Source organism: Coffea eugenioides, chromosome 10, assembly GCF_003713205.1.
Source record: "Coffea eugenioides isolate CCC68of chromosome 10, Ceug_1.0, whole genome shotgun sequence".
NCBI lineage: Eukaryota > Viridiplantae > Streptophyta > Magnoliopsida > Gentianales > Rubiaceae > Coffea > Coffea eugenioides.
This window is the reverse complement of record NC_040044.1, coordinates 22,216,755-22,239,219: the sequence shown is the minus strand read 5'-3', so window position 1 is coordinate 22,239,219 and position 22,465 is coordinate 22,216,755. Positions and strand designations below refer to the sequence as shown.

The following is a 22,465-nucleotide window of genomic DNA, read 5'->3' as shown; positions in this document are numbered from 1 at the left end:
CAAATTCAGGGGAAATGCTGTCCGAATTTTGAATGGGCTTGATTGCTTTGCGTTTGTGCTTTAGGGCTTGGACTTGAGTGAAGTAATGCAATATGATGGATGGTTTCTGAGCCATGGAGGTGAGTGACCTCAAACTATTTCTAAAATTATTTATGAACCGTTTCTTGCATTATTTACTTTTGAACTGTTTCCGAATTTACTTTTGAACCGTTTCTTGCATTATTTACTTTTGAACTGTTTCCGAATTTACTTTTGAACCGCTTTCCCGCATTATTTACTTTTGAACTGTTTTCAAAGTTAATTTTGGAACTGTTTTCTTACATATCAGTGTCTTGTTATTATCGATTTTGCTTTCAATGATTGTTAAAACGAGTTTTCTAGGCGAGTGTGTACTTTATCGCACTCGACCTAAATAAATATGAAATTTTCAATGATTAATGATTAAATGCTACTTGCGCATGAATGTAAGCCTTTTGGGCTGAACTGGCCATTGCCCCTTGTTACCGGTCGTCTCGAGCCAGAAGCGGACTCGGTCGGGCGACTAGGAACTTGGGTGAACGTTTCGGTATACTTGAGTATTACCTTGTAGGTTGGTGGAGCCTGGCCAAAAGCCAGGGACGGGGTGAATGAATGCACGAATGAAACCAAAATGCAATGAAATGACAGGAGAACGAACGTATCCTTTTCATGAATGTTACTATCGCTTTCCATTGTAAATGTTTCTTGAATTATTGATACTCCATATTGAAATGACATTATTGAAATGAACGATTGTGAAACTGATTTGATAACTGATTTTACTGGTTACTCGCTGAGCTTCTAGCTCACCCCAAAATGTTTTATTCCCCTCCACAGGGCTCAAGGCGAAGGAAGGGCTTGTAGTGTTTATTCATGGATTATCTCATGTATGGATTGAACTTAGAATTCCTTTTGTGTAATCGTTCATATTGGGATTGTATTGAACGTTTAGAATTGATTGGATGTGTAATAGTCTAGTTTTGGACTTCCTCCTGTAGAATAGTTGGTATCAAGGATCAGAGGGGCGCAGTGGAAGCGTGGACGCTTCGCTTTTGATATGTAAAGTTTGGGAACCTTTGATGTATATTTGATATAAATATCTTGAAATTCCATTGAGGATTGTAGTGAACGACTGAGTCCCGGCGAGAGCTGGGCAGGCGGACCGCCGAACCCTCTGGTTCGCCTTAGGGGGAGGTGGGGCCGTGACATCAAACATAGGGTAGTTATGAGGCTCAATGTCAAAAAGCAAACATCCAAACCAACTGCATTGTCCTCCAAAGTTGGCAGTAGGCAAGATAGCTCAAATAAAATTTGGGAAAAATGCAGTTTTAGTACCCAAACTTTGACATATGAATGATTTTAATCCCCAAATTTTGGACAATGACATATCTAGTACCTAATTTTTCAACTATTGAGCACATTTAGTACCCCTGATGGATTTTTCCAAATCACTACCAATAAAAGTCACGTGATTGTCACATGTCTGATAACTATTGTATAAAAATGTCAAAACCAAAAGTAAAATATCATTTTAACACTAAGTGCCATGTAAAATATCCTTTTGACACTAAGTTTAAGGGCTGATAGTTTTATCAAAAAGATATTTTATATTTTTTGGACATTTTTTTATACAACAATTGCCGGACACGTGACAATCACATGACCTTTTCTAACAGCAATTTGAAAAACACTGTTAAGGGTACTACATGTGCTCAAAAGTTGAAAGTTTAGGCACCAGATTTGTTTTCATCCAAAGTTTGGGTACCAAAACTACCATTTTCCTGATAAAATTTTACATTCAACCAACCAGAAAATATTCATGAACTGTAGGATATCCTTAGACTTGCATTGTATCACATTTCTCATGTGGTAGGACATCCATATATCTGAATCAATAGAAAATAAAACCCACTCACCACCTATCTTTATTACTAAATAAAGAAGAAGAGCTATTGATATCCCGACGTCCAACTATAAGAACAAGAAAGCTTGCATAAGAACTAAATGGAGGACACTATAGGGCGTTTATCATTCTTTTCATCTCAGCTGACCTCCTTGGATCTGGTTCTTCAATTGCCCTCTCAGTCAATACATGCTTTATTCGACACATTGATTTCCTTACCTGCAATTTTGCAAAAAAAATCCGTTAACCACCTTAATGCTGTGAGTAAACTGGTAGACCCCACAACACATTCCACATGAAAACAGAATGCCAATTTTTTGCATTCTAGACCATCACATAGTGGACAGTAAACAGAACTTGTAAAACATGATCTTGCCATATCTGTAGTTGCAATGCCTGGTGATAAGGTACAACAAATCAGATTACAAATCCCTGTTGGTTGATGAAGCAGATAAACAAATGCCACCCATCCAAAAGGAAACTTGGGTTTCTTTTACGTACTTTAACCAAGTATGTAAGTTCCTGTTGACTAGTCTTGTTTTGCCGACAGCACGCAGCACACGGACTTGGCTCCTCTCCAGTGGTTCTCTCTCCATTTTCCACAATGCACATCTAGATGCATGACGTGTCTTCATTTATTAGGAAGGAATATGATCATTTTTCATTTGACAAATCCTAATAAATGAAGACATGTGTCATGCATCCAGATGTGCACTACAGGAAATGGAGAGAGAATCTATTGGAGAGGAGCCAAGTTCCACAGCACACTTGTATAATGCATCTTCCTGGATTTGATCAAACTCAAAAGTGAAGATTTTATTGTCAGCACAAGATCTCTACCCTACCAATGGTCATGTAATCACAGCTTTACAAGGTCTAACATCATCATTGCAACAGTTACTCACATTGCATAACGGAAACTAAATCCTAGCAAGAAGCCCACTTTCAGCAATAGATATGAGAGAATTCAATGGAAAGTGAGAATGATGCATCACAGAGGGCTATTCATTTGCTTTTATGGTCTCTGGGGGAGCTGGAGGGGTGTGGGAGGAGGAAACATTCCATGAAAGTATTTGCTCACTCCACAAGGGCAAGCCACAGTTTCACCAACAAAGTTGTCCTCCTATATTAGCAATTGACCCATTGAGGATGTGTAAGCTTCCCAATTAATAGGAACTTAATCTAAATTCAGTAGGAACCAAGGCTCCAACCAAGTCAATAAAGCATGCACTGAATGAATAATCCAAGAAGTCTTTAATTTCCCACTGAATCCAATATCCTTCTTTAATTTCCCACTGAATTAAAAATTCTTACTCCCGTCATTCTAATCCTAATGTCATGATTATATTATAGTTATTCCAAATCCATGATATCAGTATGATTATCAATTAAAATGGACTAAAAGGTATACATTCTCCTTGAGATGGTGTCAATGTCAATCAGTTCTTTTTCTTCACAGTTATTTCGATGTGTAGAGACTAGTTAACTTCATAGATGATCAATATCTGGAAAGAATTGACGTTCTTTCATCACTTGGGCTCAGAATGTGCAAATATCAATATCCAAAAGTAAAAACTTTCAGGATAATCAAGATTAATGAAGACTCAAAGAAAGTTTTAGGACCTCAATAGTCAAAGTTAGTGGATCAGCTTAAAATGAACTGAAAGGAAGCAGCAGTCAAATTCTCAAAGACCCAAAACATTTAAGTGCCATTTAATGGCAAACTGCTCTCGGGAGCAGTCCCAGTGGCTTACAGAAGTTTTCTGAAGGGAACAAATGCGCATCTTTAGGAGGGTGAAGTACAAGACAGAAATAAACCTTTAAAATTACACTATCAGTTGAACAAACATACCTAGAGCTTATAATATCTAAGGATAGTATTTGTGTTATTTAATACACCATTGCACGCAACCAATTCTTACATGTAAGTCAAAGAACGGAAGTGCTGTTTGATGTGATACGCACTTCGACACGATCTAGACAACGACACCAACAGTTTGGCAGCGGAGAATTTGACCCAATCTAACCCTCTAAGTAGCGAACAATATTGATACAATCTCAACCCGCGACTTAACGAATTAGCGAACCAAATTATAGGTAGTAGAACGCCACAACCAAGGAGTTACTTGATTGATAAGTTCGGTATGAATATCTTGAGAAAGATTCTCAAATATTCAAAGGAGCTCTCTTGGAAAGAGAAAAGTTAATAACTCACGAATTTTTATTGATCAAAAAACTGATTTTGAAGGTCTCTTACTTGGGCTATATATAGCCATACAAAACTAGAAGACCTAAAGTGAATTAGATTCACTTAAACTAGTAACCCTAGAGTGAATTGGATTCACTTAAACTAGAAACCCTAAAGTGAATTGGATTCACTTATTTACTAAACTAATAACTAATTAATTCGGCTAACTAAGACAAGTCTGGCCGAATTTTAATATCTAATAAATGACTCAATTTGGCAAGGTAAATGACAAACAAACCCTTGCTTAATACCACCAAATAAATGACACAACTTGGACTAATTAACTAAATCGATTTGCTTGGACAATCTTCATGTTCTCATCACTGTTAATCTTCAGATAAGGAATTACACTTCCAAAATCAATTCACAAACTTTACAGGCACTTTTCCACACAAGCTTACTACATTTACTAGAAGGCCTTTGCAACAAGGTTGATTAGGGATTAAGAAGGCATCTGAATTTTCAGGAAGCTAAGAATAGAGAAATGACATTCAAATCAAATATAAGGACACACAAAGGATATTTACCAGCCAGGAATGCCACACTGAATATGATAGCGTAGTAGTTAGACCATTTCAAAAACAGATACACAAATTGGTGAGAGCAAAACTCTATGCAGGTATGCAGAATAATTTCAAAGAGGTTAACCAATTCCTTTTATTGTACAGGCTGGTAAACGAATCATGAATGCAACCTAGGAATTAAAGATACCAATACAGGACATAAAATACAACTAAGCACAACGTTGGAGAACAAGAAAGTGACAAGAAAAACTGAATTGTTTGCTGTTGTTGCCATCACCAAATACCACACTTGACCACATATTCCAGCAATTTGATACAGGTAAAATCCAAAATACTACATAAATCAGATGGTATTTAATGGCTCAAAATCACTTATCACAAAATGTGGTAAATGAGATGAGATACTAATAACCTAGCAACAATTGATCTGTTGGGAACAATTGGAACTAATATTGTGCACTTAGTACAAATTATGGCCTGGGTTGCATTTAAAAGCCCTTGAAAATCATGAATAGCCAACTAGTGGATAGTTAAAAGAGCTCTCTAGATCGTGAAGCATTTGAAAGCTTACCAAAAAGAAAAAAAAAACATTTATATACCTATCTCTTCTGACCTGGATAAACTAAGAAGGAACAAGAACCCTGAGCAGGACAACAGCATGGTTGCATGATGATATGGTATAACCACTGAAATTGTAGAACTAAACATCTACCTTGTTCTTTAAAAGCTAAGACTGTGACTATGGTTTTAAAGGAGAGAATTCTACAATCCAAATGTCTCAACTCTCAAAAATTTTGAGCTCAGGGCTCTCTTAGTGATAGAGATAAATGGCAAAAATCCACTAAGGTTTATAGGAGAAATGGGAAGGATGTGTCGAATGCCCAAGCATTGATTTGGCATGTTTTTTATGACAAGGAACCAACTTGGGAGTTGGTTTGAATTCTATGGAGTTTGTTTTCTAATGTTCACCAGAAGGGGTATTTTAGTAATTTGGATTAGCTGCAGGAATTTTATGTTTCTGATAATTTTCTGTTTAGTAATTATTTTGGGTAATTAGTATTTTAGTTGTTATGGGGAATAAGAAAGCTTAGCTTTCTAGCTTTCTACTAGAATTCTATTCTAGTTAGGAGTCCTAATTAGGATTGGAATCAGCTTTGTTCTAATATCTATAAATAACCACTTCTCCACAAAGAGAAGACAGTTTTTGGTCATTAATAAAATTTTCCTACAGACTTAACATCTTTCTTAGGGTTGTGTGATACATCCCAACTTTAGGTGTGATGCCTAAAGATTCCTAGGAGTGATTCCTAGAATTACCAATCAATTTTCACCTTCTTACGCATATTCTCCCATCCTATTCCAAGTTGCTATTATAAGTTCGGGTGACATTCAATGTCTAAGCTTTTCTACAAAGCTGTTGTGCCTACCAAGTGTTCGTGCTGCGTTAGTGTTGGTAATCAGAGCAAGGCTTTCCCATGACGACAAGAAGTGGGTTGAGTTTTAGGGTTCGATACACAGACAAGGAACGGGATAACATCATTAATCTTCTCTTAGAGAGGCTTGCTGTGTTAGAAGACAAAATTTTTAATACTGAGCAACAGCAAATTCCTAAATCTAGAGGCAACGGTGAGTCCGGATCTGGGGTCAAAAACAATGGAAAGGAACCAGACCATCTCGAACAGCCTGAAGACACAATCGGGAATCAATCTGGTAGGAGTGAAAATAGATTAAATCGATCTTTTGGAAGGTTACAAGCTTCTCTTTTTGACATGGCTGATGAGATTGTTCATCAGCAAGGCAAGGAAGACAACACTTATGATTTCGCAGGAGACATCACAAAAAAGGTAAGAGTACATATCCTTGATTTCGATGGAAGAATTGATCCTAAAATATTTTCTGATTGGCTCGCTATTTTGGAACGCTATTTTGATGGTATGATATGACTGATGAGAGAAAAGTTAAGTTTGCTATCATGAAACTTGTTGGACAAGCCCAAGTGTGGTGGACAGGAGTCGAGCATGGCCTTTGACTTACTGGACAACTAGACTTGACATGGGAAGAGATGAAGCTGTGTTTAAAGAGAAAGTACGTACCTCTACATTATGAAGCTGATCTTTTTTAAGATATGAATAGCTTAAGGCAAGGAGGAATAACAGTTGCTGAATATATGAATAAGTTTGAAGAGCTAAAAATTCGCTGCGGAGGCACCGAAAGTTTAGCACAAGCTTTATCCAGATTTAAGTTGGGTTGAGACCTGAAATTCGGAAAGAATTGATGGGACGTGATATCTACACAGTTGATAATGCATTCCAACCAGCTCTTAGACTTGAAAAGAGCCTGCAGCAGCCACTATTTAAGAGGTTCAATACTCAAGGTGGGGAGGTAATTCCTAAAAGATTTGCTGCAAATGGCAAGCCATATAAATCAGCAGCAATTCAAGCAACTTCCAAGCCTGTAGAGACAAAAACTAAGGCTTCCACAATCGATGAAAGAAACAAAAACAAAGATGGATGTTTCAATTGTGGTTAGAAGGGACACATGGCATGGGAGTGCCTGAATAAGAGAAACTTGCACATTAGCGCCGATTTCAGAGATAAGAAAAATCTAGAGGTGGAGGAAGATGAAGGTGCTGATTATTTGACTGAGATAGCACAACTTAATGTTGATGATTTGGAAGAGGAAGAAGAAGACACGTCTTATCTCTCGGTTGTGAGACATATGTCACAAAAGGAAGACTGGCGAAGAACTTCAATCTTTCAAACCTTAGTTTGCTGTGGACAAGAGACTATAAAGCTCATTATTGATGGTGGCATTGATGTTTCAGAGTCTACCGTACAACGGTTAAATTTGCCTACAGAGCCACATCCTGAACCTTACAAGGTTGCTTGGATCAACAGTAGCTCTATACCGGTAACGAGACATTGCTTGGTGTCCATTAAACATGGACCTTACAGCGATACTATATGGTGTGACGTTATTCCAATGACTGTTTCCCATATGTCGACCTTGGCTATATGACCGAGATATGGATCATAACGGAAATTCAAACACTTACTTATTCAAGTTTAATGACCAGCAGATTGTCTTAAAGCCTATGAGTGCTGAAACAATGAGAAGTTTCACGAGAAGAAACCAACCAAACAAGAGAATTCAAGAGTTAATGAAGTGATCGAGACAAGGAAGAAACCTCTTCAGATTTTGAGCAAGAAGCAATTTGAAAGGGAGAGCAAGGAGCAAGGAGTTATTATGGTATTAGTCTTCAAAGAGGTGAAAATTTCAGCAGGTGTCAACTCTGAAGAAGTGCCTCCAGAAATTGTCAAATTGCTGTCTGATTTTTCCGATGTAGCTCCCGAAGATTTGCTGCATGGACTACCACCTATGCGTGATATCCAGCATGCAATAGATTTCATACCAGGTTCTCAACTACCTAACTTACCTGCCTATCGCATGAACCCGAGTGAGTCTGCTGAACTTAAGAAACAAGTGGATGAGCTTTTGGACAAAGGACATATTCAAATCAGCCCAAGTCCTTGTGCAGTGCCGGCTTTATTGACTCTAAAAAAAGACGGAACCTGGAGAATGTGTGTAGATAGCCGTGTAGTCAACAAAATAACAATCAAGTATATGTTTCCCATACCTAGACTTGATGATATGATTAATATGATGGCCGGTTCAATTATCTACACTAAAATTGACTTGCGAAAGGGGTACTATCAAATCAGAATTCGTCCGGGTGATGAGTGGAAAACAGCCTTTAAGACGAAGGATGGACTCTGTAAGTGGCTACTAATGCCGTTTGGCCTCTCTAATGCTCCCAGCACCTTTATGAGATTCATGACACAGGTATTTCAGTCCTTTATTGGCCGCTTTTTGGTTGTCTACTTCGATGATATCTTAATTTATAGCAAGAACAAAGAGGAGCACATTAACCATCTTCAACAAGTAATGAGAGTTCTTCGTCAAGAAAAGCTCTATATCAACTTAAAGAAGTGTACTTTCATGGCTCCAAGTGTTGTATTTTTGGGTTTTGTCGTTTCAAATAAAGGGATAGCTGCTAATCCGGAAAAGGTGAAGGCAATAGTAGATTGGTCGGTTCCTACTAATTTGAGGGAGGTTCACAGTTTCCATGGGCTAGCTTCATTCTATAGGCGATTTATAAGGGGGTTTAGCTCTATTATGGCTCCCATCACTGATTGCATGAAGATGGGACAGTTTCAATGGACAAAAACTACAGCTAAGGCTTTTGAAGAATTGAAGAAGCGAATGACCGAAGCCCCAGTGCTTAGGCTGCCAGATTTTTCAAAGGTGTTTGAGATCGCATGTGATGCTTCTCATGTTGGGATTGGTGGAGTTCTAAGTCAAGAAGGTCATCCTATAGCTTATTTTAGTGAAAAGCTGAATGAGGCAAAGCAGAAATACTCTACTTATGACAAGGAATTCTACAATGTTATTCAATCTATTCACCATTGGCATCATTATCTTATTTATGAGGAATTTGTCCTATATACTGATCATGAGGTCCTCACATATATAAATTCTCAAAAGAAATTGGGTCATCGGCATGGCAAATGGTTTTCTTTCCTGCAACAATACAATTTTGTTATCAAGCATAAGGCAGGTGTTGAGAATAAGGTGGCTGATGCACTTAGTCATGTGCATCTTATTCTAACTACTATGGCTGTTCAAGTGGTTGGTTTTGATTCACTCAAGCAAGATTATCCTCGTTGTAGAGACTTCAAGGTCATATATGAGGATTAAATGGCTGGTAAACAAGTAGAATATGCTGGTTTTTCCATCCATGATGACTATCTTTTCAAGAAAACTCTACTTTGTGTTCCTAGTACTTCACTGAGGGAATTAATTTGGGAATTACATGGTGGAGGTGTTGCAGGACACTTTGGGCGTGACAAGACAATTGCCATGGTGCAAGATCGCTTCTATTGGCCAAGTATAAGACGGGATGTTGGCAAGACTGTTGCTAGATGCCGAATTTGTCAATTGGCCAAAGGGCAAAAGAGAAACACTGGTCTTTACATGCCACTACCCATTCCACATGGACCGTGGCAGGATTTGAGCATGGATTTTGTCCTTGGACTACCAAGAACATTGCGAGGTTATGATTCTATACTAGTAGTTGTGGACAGATTTTTGAAAATGGCTCACTTTCTCCCATGTGCTAAGACTTCGGATGCTGTCCATATCGCTAAGATTTTCATCACAGAGATAGTTAGACTTCATGGACTGCCAATGACTATAGTTTCAGACAAGGATGTGAAGTTTATGAGCTACTTTTGGCGGACTTTGTGGAAGATGCTGCACATTAAACTCAAGTTTTCTTCTTCTTTCCACCCACACACGGATGGTCAAACTGAAGTAGTTAACCGCAGCCTTGGTGATCTACTTCGGTGTTTGGTTGGTGATCATGTTTCCAATTGGGATCAAATTCTACCAATGGCAGAATTTGCTTACAATAGTTCAGTGAATCGATCAACTGGTTATAGTCCTTTTGAGGCTGTAACGGGAGATAATCCTCGCCAACCAATTGATTTGCTTCCATTACCAGTTAGTGCTCGTCCAAGTACTGAAGCTGAGGCTTTTTCTAAGCATATTTTGGATATACATGATGAAGTTCGACACCGGATTGCTACCAGTAATGAAAGGTACAAAGCACATGCAGATTTGAAGAAGAAATTTGCAGAATTTGAAGAAGGGGATGAAGTTATGGTTTGTATTCGGCCAGAGAGGTATCCTAAGGGTGTCTACAAGAAGCTACATTCAAGAAGTGCAGGATCTTTCAAGGTTCTCAAGAAAATCAGCTCAAATGCTTATGTTCTTGAGTTGCCCGATGATATGGGGATTAGCAATGTGTTCAATATTGATGATTTGACTGCTTATGATGGGCATTTAGACGATTCAGCAAGTGGGACTTCTAAGGCTACTCTTCCACCTCCTACACGCTTACGTGAAGCAATTGAAGATGTTCTTGATCACCAAATTGTGTCTACTAGAGGGGGTGGCTACCAAAAATTTCTTATTCATTGGAGGGGACGACCACACACAGATTGTACATGGATTACCGAATCTGAATTTCAGAAGTTGGATCCAGATTTCTATGAGAGGTATCAGGCCATTAACTCGCCGGGGTCGAGTCTTCTCAAGCCGGGGAGAGATGATAGAGATAAATGGCAAAAATCCACTAAGGTTTATTGGACACATGGGAAGGATGTGTCGAATGCCCAAGCATTGATTTGGCATGCTTTTGATGACAACGAACCAACTTGGGAGTTGGTTTGAATTCTATGGAGTTTGTTTTCTAATTTTCACCAGCAGAGGTATTTTAGTAATTTGGATTAGCTGCAGGAATTTTATGTTTATGGTAATTTTCTGTTTAGTAATTATTTTTGGTAATTAGTATTTTAGTTGTTATGAGAAATAAGAAAGCTTAGCTTTCTAGCTTTCTACTAGAATTCTATTCTAGTTAGGCGTCCTAATTAGGATTGGAATTGGTTGTTCTAGTATCTATAAATAACCATTTCTCCACAAAGAGAAGGCAGTTTTTGGTCATTAATAAAATTTTCCTGCAGACTTAACATCTTTCTTAGGGTTGTGTGATACATCCCAACTTTAGGTGTGATGCCTAAAGATTCCTAAGAGCGATTCCTAGAATTGCCAATCAATTTTCACCTTCTTAAACATATTCTCCCATCCTATTCCAAGTTACTATTATAAGTTCGGGTGACATTCAATATCTAAGCATTTCTACAAAGCTGTTGTGCCTACCAAGTTTTCGTGCTGCATCACTTAGTCTTCAAATGCCCACCAGTATGTTAATTCTTACCCTTCTCACTACTACTACAATCATCCATGCAACCTAAAGTTACCCCTGGATACCCAATTATTTTTATTTGATCAGAAATTCATAGAAAAGCATATCCGCCTCCCATTTACCTTAATCCCCTTCATCTCAATTAAACAATGGAACTATTAATGACCATACAAATGTCAAATGAAAAAGTACAATGTTAAAAAATGGAACATATTAAGGAAACAAGTCAGAAAACCTCAATCTACTTCCTGTAACTTATAGTAAAGGAGCAATGAAAATATTTCATCCACTCCAAACCCATCTATGTAAAACACAACATTTTGTAAAAGTCCAATCTTCACAACCTCTAAAAACAAGCTTTTAATAGGAGAACCAAGAAGAAAATTAAATTTTCAATGAAACAGACTGAAAAAATGCAATTTGTTGATTAAGCAAATAATGATGTCAGCAAACAAAAACACTTGCTGATAAAAACTATAGTTGGCACAGGGTTTCAGATAATTATAGATGGAACAACTGAATGTGATATTAAATCCTTTGAGGCTGAGAAGAGTGAAGATCTCATACGGAAGAACTAGAAGAAATATGCATCTGGCAGATGGTGTTTCTTCTAGGACTGCTGTAAACTACAAATTACAAGAATTTTTTTTCCAGAGAAACATGTATCTAACAGATGCTTTCTACTGGGACTACTGTCAGCCAAAAAAGTAAGTGTATTTCCCTGTAATCAGGCCTCCCCCCGGTCCCACCACCCCCAATTTTTTCTTTATCTATCATGTAGAACTACAAACTAAGAAAATATCTGGAATTGCTTTCACCTTGCATGGTGCCATGATTCCAAGAAGTGATGAGGTTCTTCACAAGGATGTCCAGAGGTTATCTCAGCATAATAAAGGAATAGGGATAATATAGTTGAAAAACACAAATTTTGGGTGCTTACTACAAGAAACGCAGAATATTACAACAAGGGAGATATGCACGTACATGCATTTCCTTTTTGAGATAAATGGCTGAAATGGCTCCACGAAATTCAACATAAAGAGTGGAAAAAATATTGCAAGAGAGAGAGAGAGAGAGAGAAACAGCTATCTGGAAAATACAGAATCTACCTTGGAGATACGTTCTGGATTCGGAAAACGTAGATTCTGAGTGTTACAGATTATATGCAGGCTGATTTGTAGGGATTAGATAGCTGTCACAAATTGATATAGGCTGATTTGTAGGGGATTAGATAGCTGTCACAGATTGATATAGGCTGATTTGTAGGGATTAGATAGCTAACAAATGTAGGCTAGTTTGTAGCCTAAATTATAGGAATTAGAGGACTGATTTATTGTAATAGGATATCTTCCTATTATAGGATGTCTATACCTGTATATATACCCTTACGATTGATGAATAAAAATATGGGGAATTTATTCTCTTCCTCTGAAATTCACATGGTATCAGAGCAAGGTTTGTTCATAAATTTTTTTTTTCTGGGTTGTTGGGTGTGAGGGAAGCTGCTGCCATATTCAAGGTACAGGCTTTAGAGGTTCCTTTATAGACACCGCCAACTCAGGGAGGTACGTAGTACCGATTGGTCAGAACCCAGCACCTCTCCTCTGTCTCTCGACGCTATTTGCATACCTGTTTGTGGGTCAACATCGATCTAGGTGTGGGACTTGGCTACAACAGGTTTTTCTTGTGGGTAATCTGTTATCTTGTTGAATTTTCTTAGCAATTATGTCTGACAAAAAGCCTGGAGTTGTTTCTGATATAGTTCCGCTGGTTTCAAAAATCACGGAACATAAGTTAACTGGAATTAATTTTCTTGATTGGAACAATACTATTGAATTATATCTGCTCAGTATTTCTATGGATGGCCATCTGACTGATGATCCACCTACGGATGACTCTAAATTGTCTTGGATGAGAGAGGATGCTCGCTTGTATATACAGATCCGTAATTCTATTGATAGTGAGATGGTCGGTCTGGTTACTCATTGTAAGACAGTAAAACAATTAATGAACTATTTACAGTTCTTATATTCTGGAACAGGAAATTTCTCTCGTATCTATGATGTTTGCAAGGATTTTTACAGGGCAGATAAAGGAGACAAGTCTCTCACCAGTTATTTTATGGACTTCAAGAAAACATATGAAGAGCTCAATATGCTGCTTCCCTTCAGTTGTGATGTGGAGGAACAACGAAATCAGCGAGAGAAGATGGCGGTTATGAGTTTTCTAGCCGGTCTTCCGTCTGAATTTGAGACTGCTAAATCTCAAATTCTTTCCGGTTCAGAAATTTCCAGTCTAGAAGATGCTTTTCGAAGGGTTCTCCGTACAGAGAATACGTTACCTGTTCTATCTACTCAGCCTAACAGTGTTCTTCTTAGCCGAACTACCACAGCTGATTCAGGAAGACAACACTACAAGAGTAATGGCAACAGTACGAGCATGGGGTCGGGGCCCAACCACTCTGATAAGAATACTAGCAATCATGGACAGGAGCAAGGAGAGATTGTATGTCACTACTGTCATAAACCAGGTCATATCAAGCGAGACTGTCGGAAGCTGCAGTATAAGAAGGCTCACTCTGCCCATATTGCATCTAGTTGTGCGACCTCTGACAAGCATGTTACAATATCTGCGGATGAGTATGCTAGATTGACTCAGTTTCAAGAAACAGTGAAACAGCCATCCGGTCATGTTACTGCTCCTGTCGAGACAGGTAAACCCAATGCATGTCTTGTTTCCTCTTCTCCAAAATGGGTCATTGATTCTGGTGCTACTGATCACATGACAGGTAATCCTAGTTTACTTTCTAACTTTCAGCCACATAAATCTATCACTCCTGTTACTTTAGCCGATGGTTCAACATCCAGTGTTATTGGGTCTGGAACCACTCAGCCCACATCATCTCTCCATTTATCATCTGTTCTGAGTCTACCACAACTATCTTTTAATCTGATTTCTGTCAGCAAACTTACTCGTGCTCTTAATTGTTGTGTCTCATTTTTTCCTGGTTATTGTTCATTTCAGGATCTCATGACGAAGAAGATTATTGGTGAGGGACATGAGTCTGACGGTCTCTACATTCTTGATACACCGAAACCAGGGTCTATAGCTTGTGCTGGAACAATCTCTCCTTTTGAAGCACATTGTCGATTGGGTCATCCTTCGCTTTCTATGTTGAAGAAACTTTGTCCTCAGTTTTCAAACATTACTTCATTAGATTGTGAGTCTTGTCAGTTTGCTAAACATCATCGTCTTAGTTCTAGTCCTAGAATCAATAAGCGAGCTACTGCTCCCTTCGAGTTAGTACATTCTGATGTTTGGGGTCCTTGTCCAGTTACCTCTAAAACTGGTTTCAGATATTTTGTTACCTTTGTGGATGATTATTCTAGAATGACATGGCTTTATTTGATGCAAAGTCGCTCAGAACTATTTCTTCACTTTTCTTCCTTTTGTGCTGAAATTCGAACCCAATTTGGTAAACCTGTACAAATTTTACGAAGTGATAATGCAAAAGAATATGTTTCAAGCAGTTTTCAGAAATACATGCTTGAGCAGGGTATTCTTCATCAGACCTCTTGTGTTGACACCCCTTCTCAAAATGGGGTTGCCGAGAGAAAGAATAGACACCTTCTTGAAACTGCTCGAGCTTTGTTATTTCAAATGAAGGTTCCTAAATGTTTCTGGGCTGATGCTCTATCTACTGCTTGTTTTCTAATCAATCGTATGCCTTCCTCTGTTTTGTCTGGTAATACTCTTTCCACACTCTATTTCCAAATAAACAGTTGTTTCCTATAGAACCAAAGATATTCGGTTGTACTTGTTTTGTTCGGGATGTTCGTCCTCAAGTTACAAAACTTGATCCTAAGTCCTTAAAGTGTATGTTTCTGGGTTATTCTCGCATGCAAAAAGGGTATCGTTGTTATTGTCCTAGTCTTGGTAAGTATCTTGTGTCTGCTGATGTTACTTTTTTGGAACAAACACCTTTATCTTCATCTTCAGGCTCTTCAAGTTCTGTGAGTCCAGGGGAGGATGATGATTTGTTAATCTATAGTGTCATACCAAATTTGGGTCCGCCTCCTTCTACACCGGTTAAGCCTCCCATCAAATATACCTACTCACGTCGGGCACATCAGCCCAGTTCTGACTTGGTCCTTGAGTCTCCAGAATCATGTCCTGATGAACCAGTCTCTTTGTCATCAGATCCGGCTGCCAACGATGATCTTGATCTCCCTATTGCTCACAGAAAAGGTAAACGTGCATGTACTTATCCAATCTCTTCAGTTGTTTCCTACCATCATTTGTCTTCCTCTTCTTGTGCTTTTCTTACATCCCTAGACACTGTTTCTGTACCTAAGACTGTTCGAGAGGCATTAGCTCATCCCGGATGGCGGACTGCTATGATTGAGGAAATGAATGCTCTAGATGTCAATGGTACATGGACTTTGGTTACCTTACCTGCAGGTAAACAAGCCATTGGATGTAAATGGGTGTTTACTGTCAAAATGAATTCTGATGGCTCCATTTCTCGATTGAAAGCTCGACTTGTTGCTAAAGGATATGCTCAAATTTATGGGGTGGATTATCATGATACTTTTTCTCCTGTTGCTAAACTTGCTTCGGTCAGGTTGTTTATCTCCCTTGCTGCAGCTTATGACTGGCCTCTGCATCAGTTAGACATCAAGAATGCCTTTCTTCATGGTGATCTTCAGGAGGAGGTATATATGGAGCAACCACCTGGTTTTGTTGCTCAAGGGGGGTATGGGAAAGGGAAAGTCTGTCGTCTGCAAAAATCTCTATATGGCTTGAAACAGAGTCCTCGGGCTTGGTTTGGAAAATTTAGCCAAGCTATTGAGAAATTTGGGATGCAGAAAAGCAAGTCAGATCATTCTATTTTCTATAGACACTCTAATGGAGGTATTATTCTGTTAGTTGTATATGTGGATGATATTGTAATCACAGGTAGCGACTCTAGCGGAATTTCGTCTCTAAAGTCCTTTCTTCATACTCAGTTCTATACCAAAGACTTGGGGATGTTAAAGTATTTCTTGGGAGTTGAAGTTAGCAGGAGTAAGAAGGGAATCTTTCTATCACAGAGAAAGTATGTACTTGATTTACTGTCGGAGTCGGGAAAGTTGGGTGCTAAACCATGTAGTACCCCAATGGTTCCTAATTTACAATTAACCAAAGAAGGTGAATTGTGTGCAGATCCTGAGACGTACAGAAGACTAATCGGAAAGTTGAATTATCTTACTGTGACACGTCCTGATATTGCTTATTCAGTGAGTGTGTTAAGCCAATATATGTCCTCACCAACTGTTGACCATTGGAAAGCAGTCGAACAAGTTTTGCACTATTTAAAATGTGCTCCTGGACGTGGAATCCTATATGGCAATCATGGTCATACTAGGATTGAATATTTTTCAGATTCAGATTGGGCAGGGTGTAAGGAAGATAGGAGATCTACTTCAGGATATTGTGTTTTTGTTGGGGGAAATTTGGTCTCATGGAAGAGTAAGAAACAGAATGTCGTCTCACGATCCAGTGCGGAAGCTGAATATAGAGCTATGGCCAAGTCTGTGTGTGAAGTCATATGGGTATATCAGCTCCTTAGTGAAGTAGGAATTAAGGTCTCAGTACCTGCCAAGCTATGGTGTGATAATCAAGCTGCACTTCACATTGCTTCCAATCCAGTCTTTCATGAACGAACGAAACACATTGAGATTGATTGTCATTTCGTTCGTGAAAAGATCCAACAAGGTTTGATCACTACAGGTTATGTGAAGACTGGAGAACAATTAGGTGATATATTCACAAAAGCTCTTAACGGGGTCCGGATTGATTATCTATGTAACAAGCTGGGCATGATTAATATCTATGCTCCAGCTTGAGGGGGAGTGTTACAGATTATATGCAGGCTGATTTGTAGGGATTAGATAGCTGTCACAGATTGATATAGGCTGATTTGTAGGGATTAGATAGCTGTCACAGATTGATATAGGCTGATTTGTAGGGATTAGATAGCTAACAAATGTAGGCTAGTTTGTAGCCTAAATTATAGGAATTAGAGGACTGATTTATTGTAATAGGATATCTTCCTATTATAGGATGTCTATACCTGTATATATACCCTTACGATTGATGAATAAAAATATAGGGAATTTATTCTCTTCCTCTGAAATTCACACTGAGCATGAAGCATCTGGCGTTGGGTCATCAGCATGTTTTTCTCCTTTAATAGTACATACCATAACTTCTGAAGATCATCCCATGATTTGAGGCGCAATTCAGAAGCTTTCCAGGCCCTACCTAAATGGGAAAATCAGCAATTATCTCTAAGTCACAAATGAGACCCAAAAAAAAAAGAAGCAATTGTAATAGCATATTCCATGGCCATAGACACAATAAGTACTAACTCCTCAACATGCACCGTGAGCAAAGTACAACCAAGTATTCACGAAACATACTTTTGATTAGATGATCAGGAAAATAAAAAGGTCCATAAGCTACTTGCATTAGCTCAGACTATGAAGCAAGCAGCAACAAAAGAAAGTACAACTGATTTCATGAACTTGGGGATAATCATTCAATAAACAGCCTATGTAACATTAGAAAAGCTCATGACCTAATGAACATAGTTTTACAATTATCTCATACCATATCTCTCTTGCAAAATAATTGATGATTTCTCAGAACTCAAGTTTCCGCATATCTTGTTACCTCAAATGCCTCAACCGGTTGGCAAAATTAAGAAGCTACATATTGTGGGTAAGGTCAAGAAGTATTTTCTGATGTCTTTCAAAAGTCTATAGGTTTACTTTGCTGGAACAAGCTATCTAGGTGTAAGAAAATCAAAAACTCAAAAATAGCTCTTTATGTAAAACTAGCATAGCATCAGAAAATAGAACAAAGAATTATCAAGAAAAAAGGCCCCAAAAAAGAGGAAGAAAAAATACCTACACATAAATAGTAGTCATACTTAATGCTGTTTCCACAAGCCCTTTTATTTTTGACATTCTAAGCCAAATAAAACCCATTTTAAAAGGTTGTCACCACAATGCTCAAAGAGAATCTTGAAGTTTAAGACACATCATAGGAATTCCCATACCTCCCAACTAATACAAGAATACAGCTCCTTCACCCTTTTCCCATTAGACAATAAGCTAAAATACTAAAAAGTCATACCGTCCATACCACATAGTTTTTCTAGTACATTACTTCCATGGCCAGTTGCATACTCCTACACGAAAACCAAGAGCTTTAGAACATGGAACATAGCACAGAAGGAATTTATACCATATACAACAGGTTTATCATCGTCTGGACTTCGTTCGGCCTCAAAGAAATCCTCAAGAGGGTTATGTCTAGAACTAGCAGTAGAAGCTGCAGCTGCTGACGAAGTTTCACCCTTGGCTGCTGCAAAAAGTGTTCTACCAATTACTCTTGTTGCAAACATTGATTTAACTAACAGATTACTTCCTGCAAACATCAAGAAAATATAATACAAGAACCAGTTAAATTAACCAAGAAATCAAACCACCGAGGAAAAAAAATTGGCCTCTTTCAAAATCACAAGACAAAGTACAAAGTAAAACTAAAGGCCCCACGAGAACTTGGCTGGCTATTCCAAGAACCATACTCTACATGTTGGAGACTTCAGACACGGTGGCTGAATCAACTCAGTGAGTCAAAACTGCAGCCAAATGGTCCAAGTTGAACCGTTTCAACTTTCAACTCCAGACCAAATATTAAAAAAAAAAAAACTTTCTGCTTTGCAAAAATTAATTAAACGAACGACAATCCCCCAAGAACATCCAATTACATTGCTACGTAAAATCCGTTAGACAAAACTAATGTAAGAAAAATATACCAAAGATAATAAGAAATACTACTCCATACCGGCTAAAATTTTATCCTTCTAAACCCCTGAAAAAACAGCAAGTGAATGGAGAAAGGGAGAAGGGGATGAAAGAAACTTCGATGAGCGACTGATGCGTCAAACGCCTTTAGCAAGGAGAAGGCGTTGCGTTGGAGAGGAGAGGGGAGGTGGCCGTCGGGTTGGGGAGTGCGGTGGGTTTAGTTATTGGGCTAAGTGGGCTTAAGTTGTTTAATGGAGGTTGTTAAGAAGGCTTATTGAGTTATCGGGTTAAAGTTATTTGCATATGACATAACAATGATAGTGTATACAGTGTGTAAGATGAATTCTTAAATTATTTATAATTTATCATATTAATTCATATAGTTATAATTAATGCACCTCTTATATTTGAATACTTTCCCAAATTAACTACACTTTCATAAACCAAAAAAAAAAACTAATGAATGGAACTCGCAAAGGGCATCTATTAGGGTTAGGAATACTCTATCAGTGTGGGCACCCGTTAAGGCTAGTGATACTGCCAATGTTCCTTTCAAAGCACTTTTATTTTTAAAGCCTAAATTGCTCTTTTGAAAATCGACTAGTTTCTTGGAACACACCAAAGTATTCCTATCCCTCGTCTTCTTTTCCTCTGAAATTCGAATATCAATTCCTCTATCCATGTTGACCAATAAGTCTTGCAAGAAATGGCTCCATACTCACCAAATTATTTCCCATCCGAAGCAGAGGGAGGGCGCTATTTATTAATACTTGTTTGATTCGAAGCATTCGAGTGGCGTTTTTTGAAGTGGTTTTTTTTCTGAAAAGATTGTAAATCCTTGAATCCTATCCTAGATTCAAGAACTATTCTAAGGGTAGAGGGATTATCAATAGTATTCGGTCAGAATCCTTTTTTTGACTCTGCGCCATTGATTCCACTATGCTATTAATTATTATTTATTATTGAGGAATAATTCCTTCATATTTATAGAGATAAGGGGACATAATTCACATGGATATAGTAAGTCTCGCTTGGGCATCTACATGTTATTGTTACAAGAAATCAACTGGCTACCATCAACAATCAAAACTTGACAAGCCAAAGGTCCTAAGATCTCTGGATTCATGCATAGTCTTGTAAAATTGAAATAGAGCACAATCCATCAGAATAACCCCCACACTACAAAATTTCTTTTTTTCAATTTTACAGACATATGTTGGGATATTGCGTTATCTTCGTCAGTTACAAGAAAAAAAACACGGGTTTTATCAAGATTCAAGGCTAGTTGACACCAAAATATTTATGAAGGAATCCATTCAAGAAGAGAAATTTAAGTCTCAAGTCCAAATCATTTCACATAATTTCATATGTGAAATATGTTTTCTATGTGGAATAGATTCCAGAATTAAAGAACTTCTCTATTAAAGTGATGTCCACAAGAAGTCCAAAATGTCTTTTTGTCCTTAGTGATCAACGACTTAAAAAAAAGGGAAAAGTAAGGTTTTTCAATTGCAAAATCGAAATGGTGCTTTTTTTTGGAAAGAAAGAGAAGAAGACTGGGAGATTTATTTGGCGAAGGAGAGGTTGAGATAGTTACTAGAACAATAACCTCTCTCACTAACTCTCATAGTTGTTATAATCAAGCTTTTTCTCTCACAATCAAATACGTCTTCACTCTCAAATTCACTCACTTGACTTTTTTGAATTTTTATTCTATTTTTCTTCCATGCCTCCCGCGCATTTTATCTCTTTCTTACCCTGAAATTTACATCATAGCTCACACTTTTATCTCCCATCTCGTACAATTTCTCTTCAACTAACTCTTGCTTCTTTACTAGTACATATTGATCTTCAAGCACTTCTTGATCATGATAGAGTGTTGAATTTTCTTCAATGTCAACCTTCTCAACCAATGGTGATATATGCAATGTTTTAAAACCCGGACCGCCAATTGAACCGGTGAAGTGAAAGGGTCGAGGTTCAACCGGTCGGACCGGTTCAACCCCGGTTCAATGAATTTTTTTAAAAATAATTTATATAACTATATATATGCACAAAATAAGACATGCAATAGACTAATTTAAAATTTTATATGATGAAAAGTTTACTATTTTTGAATAACTTGGATTTTCAAAAATAATTTTTTTAAATTATAAGTTAAAACAAATAAATTTCATTTCAATTTCAATTATATCTACCAAAATAATCTTAAATCCAACCCAAAAATATCACAATATTTTGAAATTATACAAAATTCAAGTCTATGAGAATTTAACATTGTGAACTTAAATTTTAATTTACGTCTTTGGAATTTAGATATTGCAATTTAAAAAAGAAAGTTTGGAGTTCAAAGGAAGTCAAGAGAATCGAAAATAGAAATGCAAACTTGATAAGAAACAAAAAATGAGATAAAAGTGAGTGGTTGTAGCATTAAATAATTTGGGTTAAAGAAAAATAATTCTTTTTTAACTTTTTTCAATTTAATGGACAAAAACAAAATTAAAAAGATGGAAGAAAACATCAATAAATTAAAACTAAAGAGGTTTGATTAAAAAGTGAGTGACAAAAAAAAGAGGGGAGAGAGAGAGAGAGAGAGAGTGTGTGTGTGTGAAGATTAAAAAGAAAGAGTCATGAAAGAATGAGATTTTGTAAGAAAAATGGAAAAAAGAAATATGGATGTTTGTTATATATATATATAAGTTATCAAAAAAACCAAATAAGATGTGATGGTGCAATGGTTACTACATTGGTCTTATATTACAAAGGTCTTGAGTTCGAATGATGCAGATACGGGTGCGCAACAACTTCAACCTTGGGTCAAGGACCCTTTGATCAACATTGGTGGTCCGATGACAAGATCAAGAACCAAGAACGTGAAGGAAGCTTTACGAGCCTTGATCATTCACCATACAAGCAAGGAGCAAGCTAGGTTTGAAGACTTGATGGACCATGAAGTTACTTTGTTCACTTGTACGTTTGAAGTGAAGGAATGATCTCATACTTGTTAGCTTAGTTGGTAGTTGTTTAAGGACTACCTAGTTTAGTAGTTGTTAGGCGTTGAGTATTTTATTACTTATTGGGCCTTATCGG

The 22,465-nt window shown here is 37.6% G+C and overlaps 1 protein-coding gene across 1 annotated transcript; it reads right to left on the bottom strand.

The window, feature by feature from the left end:
• Positions 1–2,032: 2,032 nt before the first annotated feature.
• Positions 2,033–18,972, bottom strand: LOC113748838 (39S ribosomal protein L47, mitochondrial-like). Its single transcript, XM_027292412.1, has 5 exons — positions 18,813–18,972; positions 17,705–17,825; position 17,647; positions 12,629–12,664; positions 2,033–2,140 (listed from the first exon to the last, which is right to left on the bottom strand). The coding sequence occupies exons 1-5, from the start codon at positions 18,970–18,972 to the stop codon at positions 2,033–2,035; spliced, it is 426 nt and encodes a 141-aa protein (XP_027148213.1).
• Between the last annotated feature and the right edge of the window lie 3,493 nt (positions 18,973–22,465).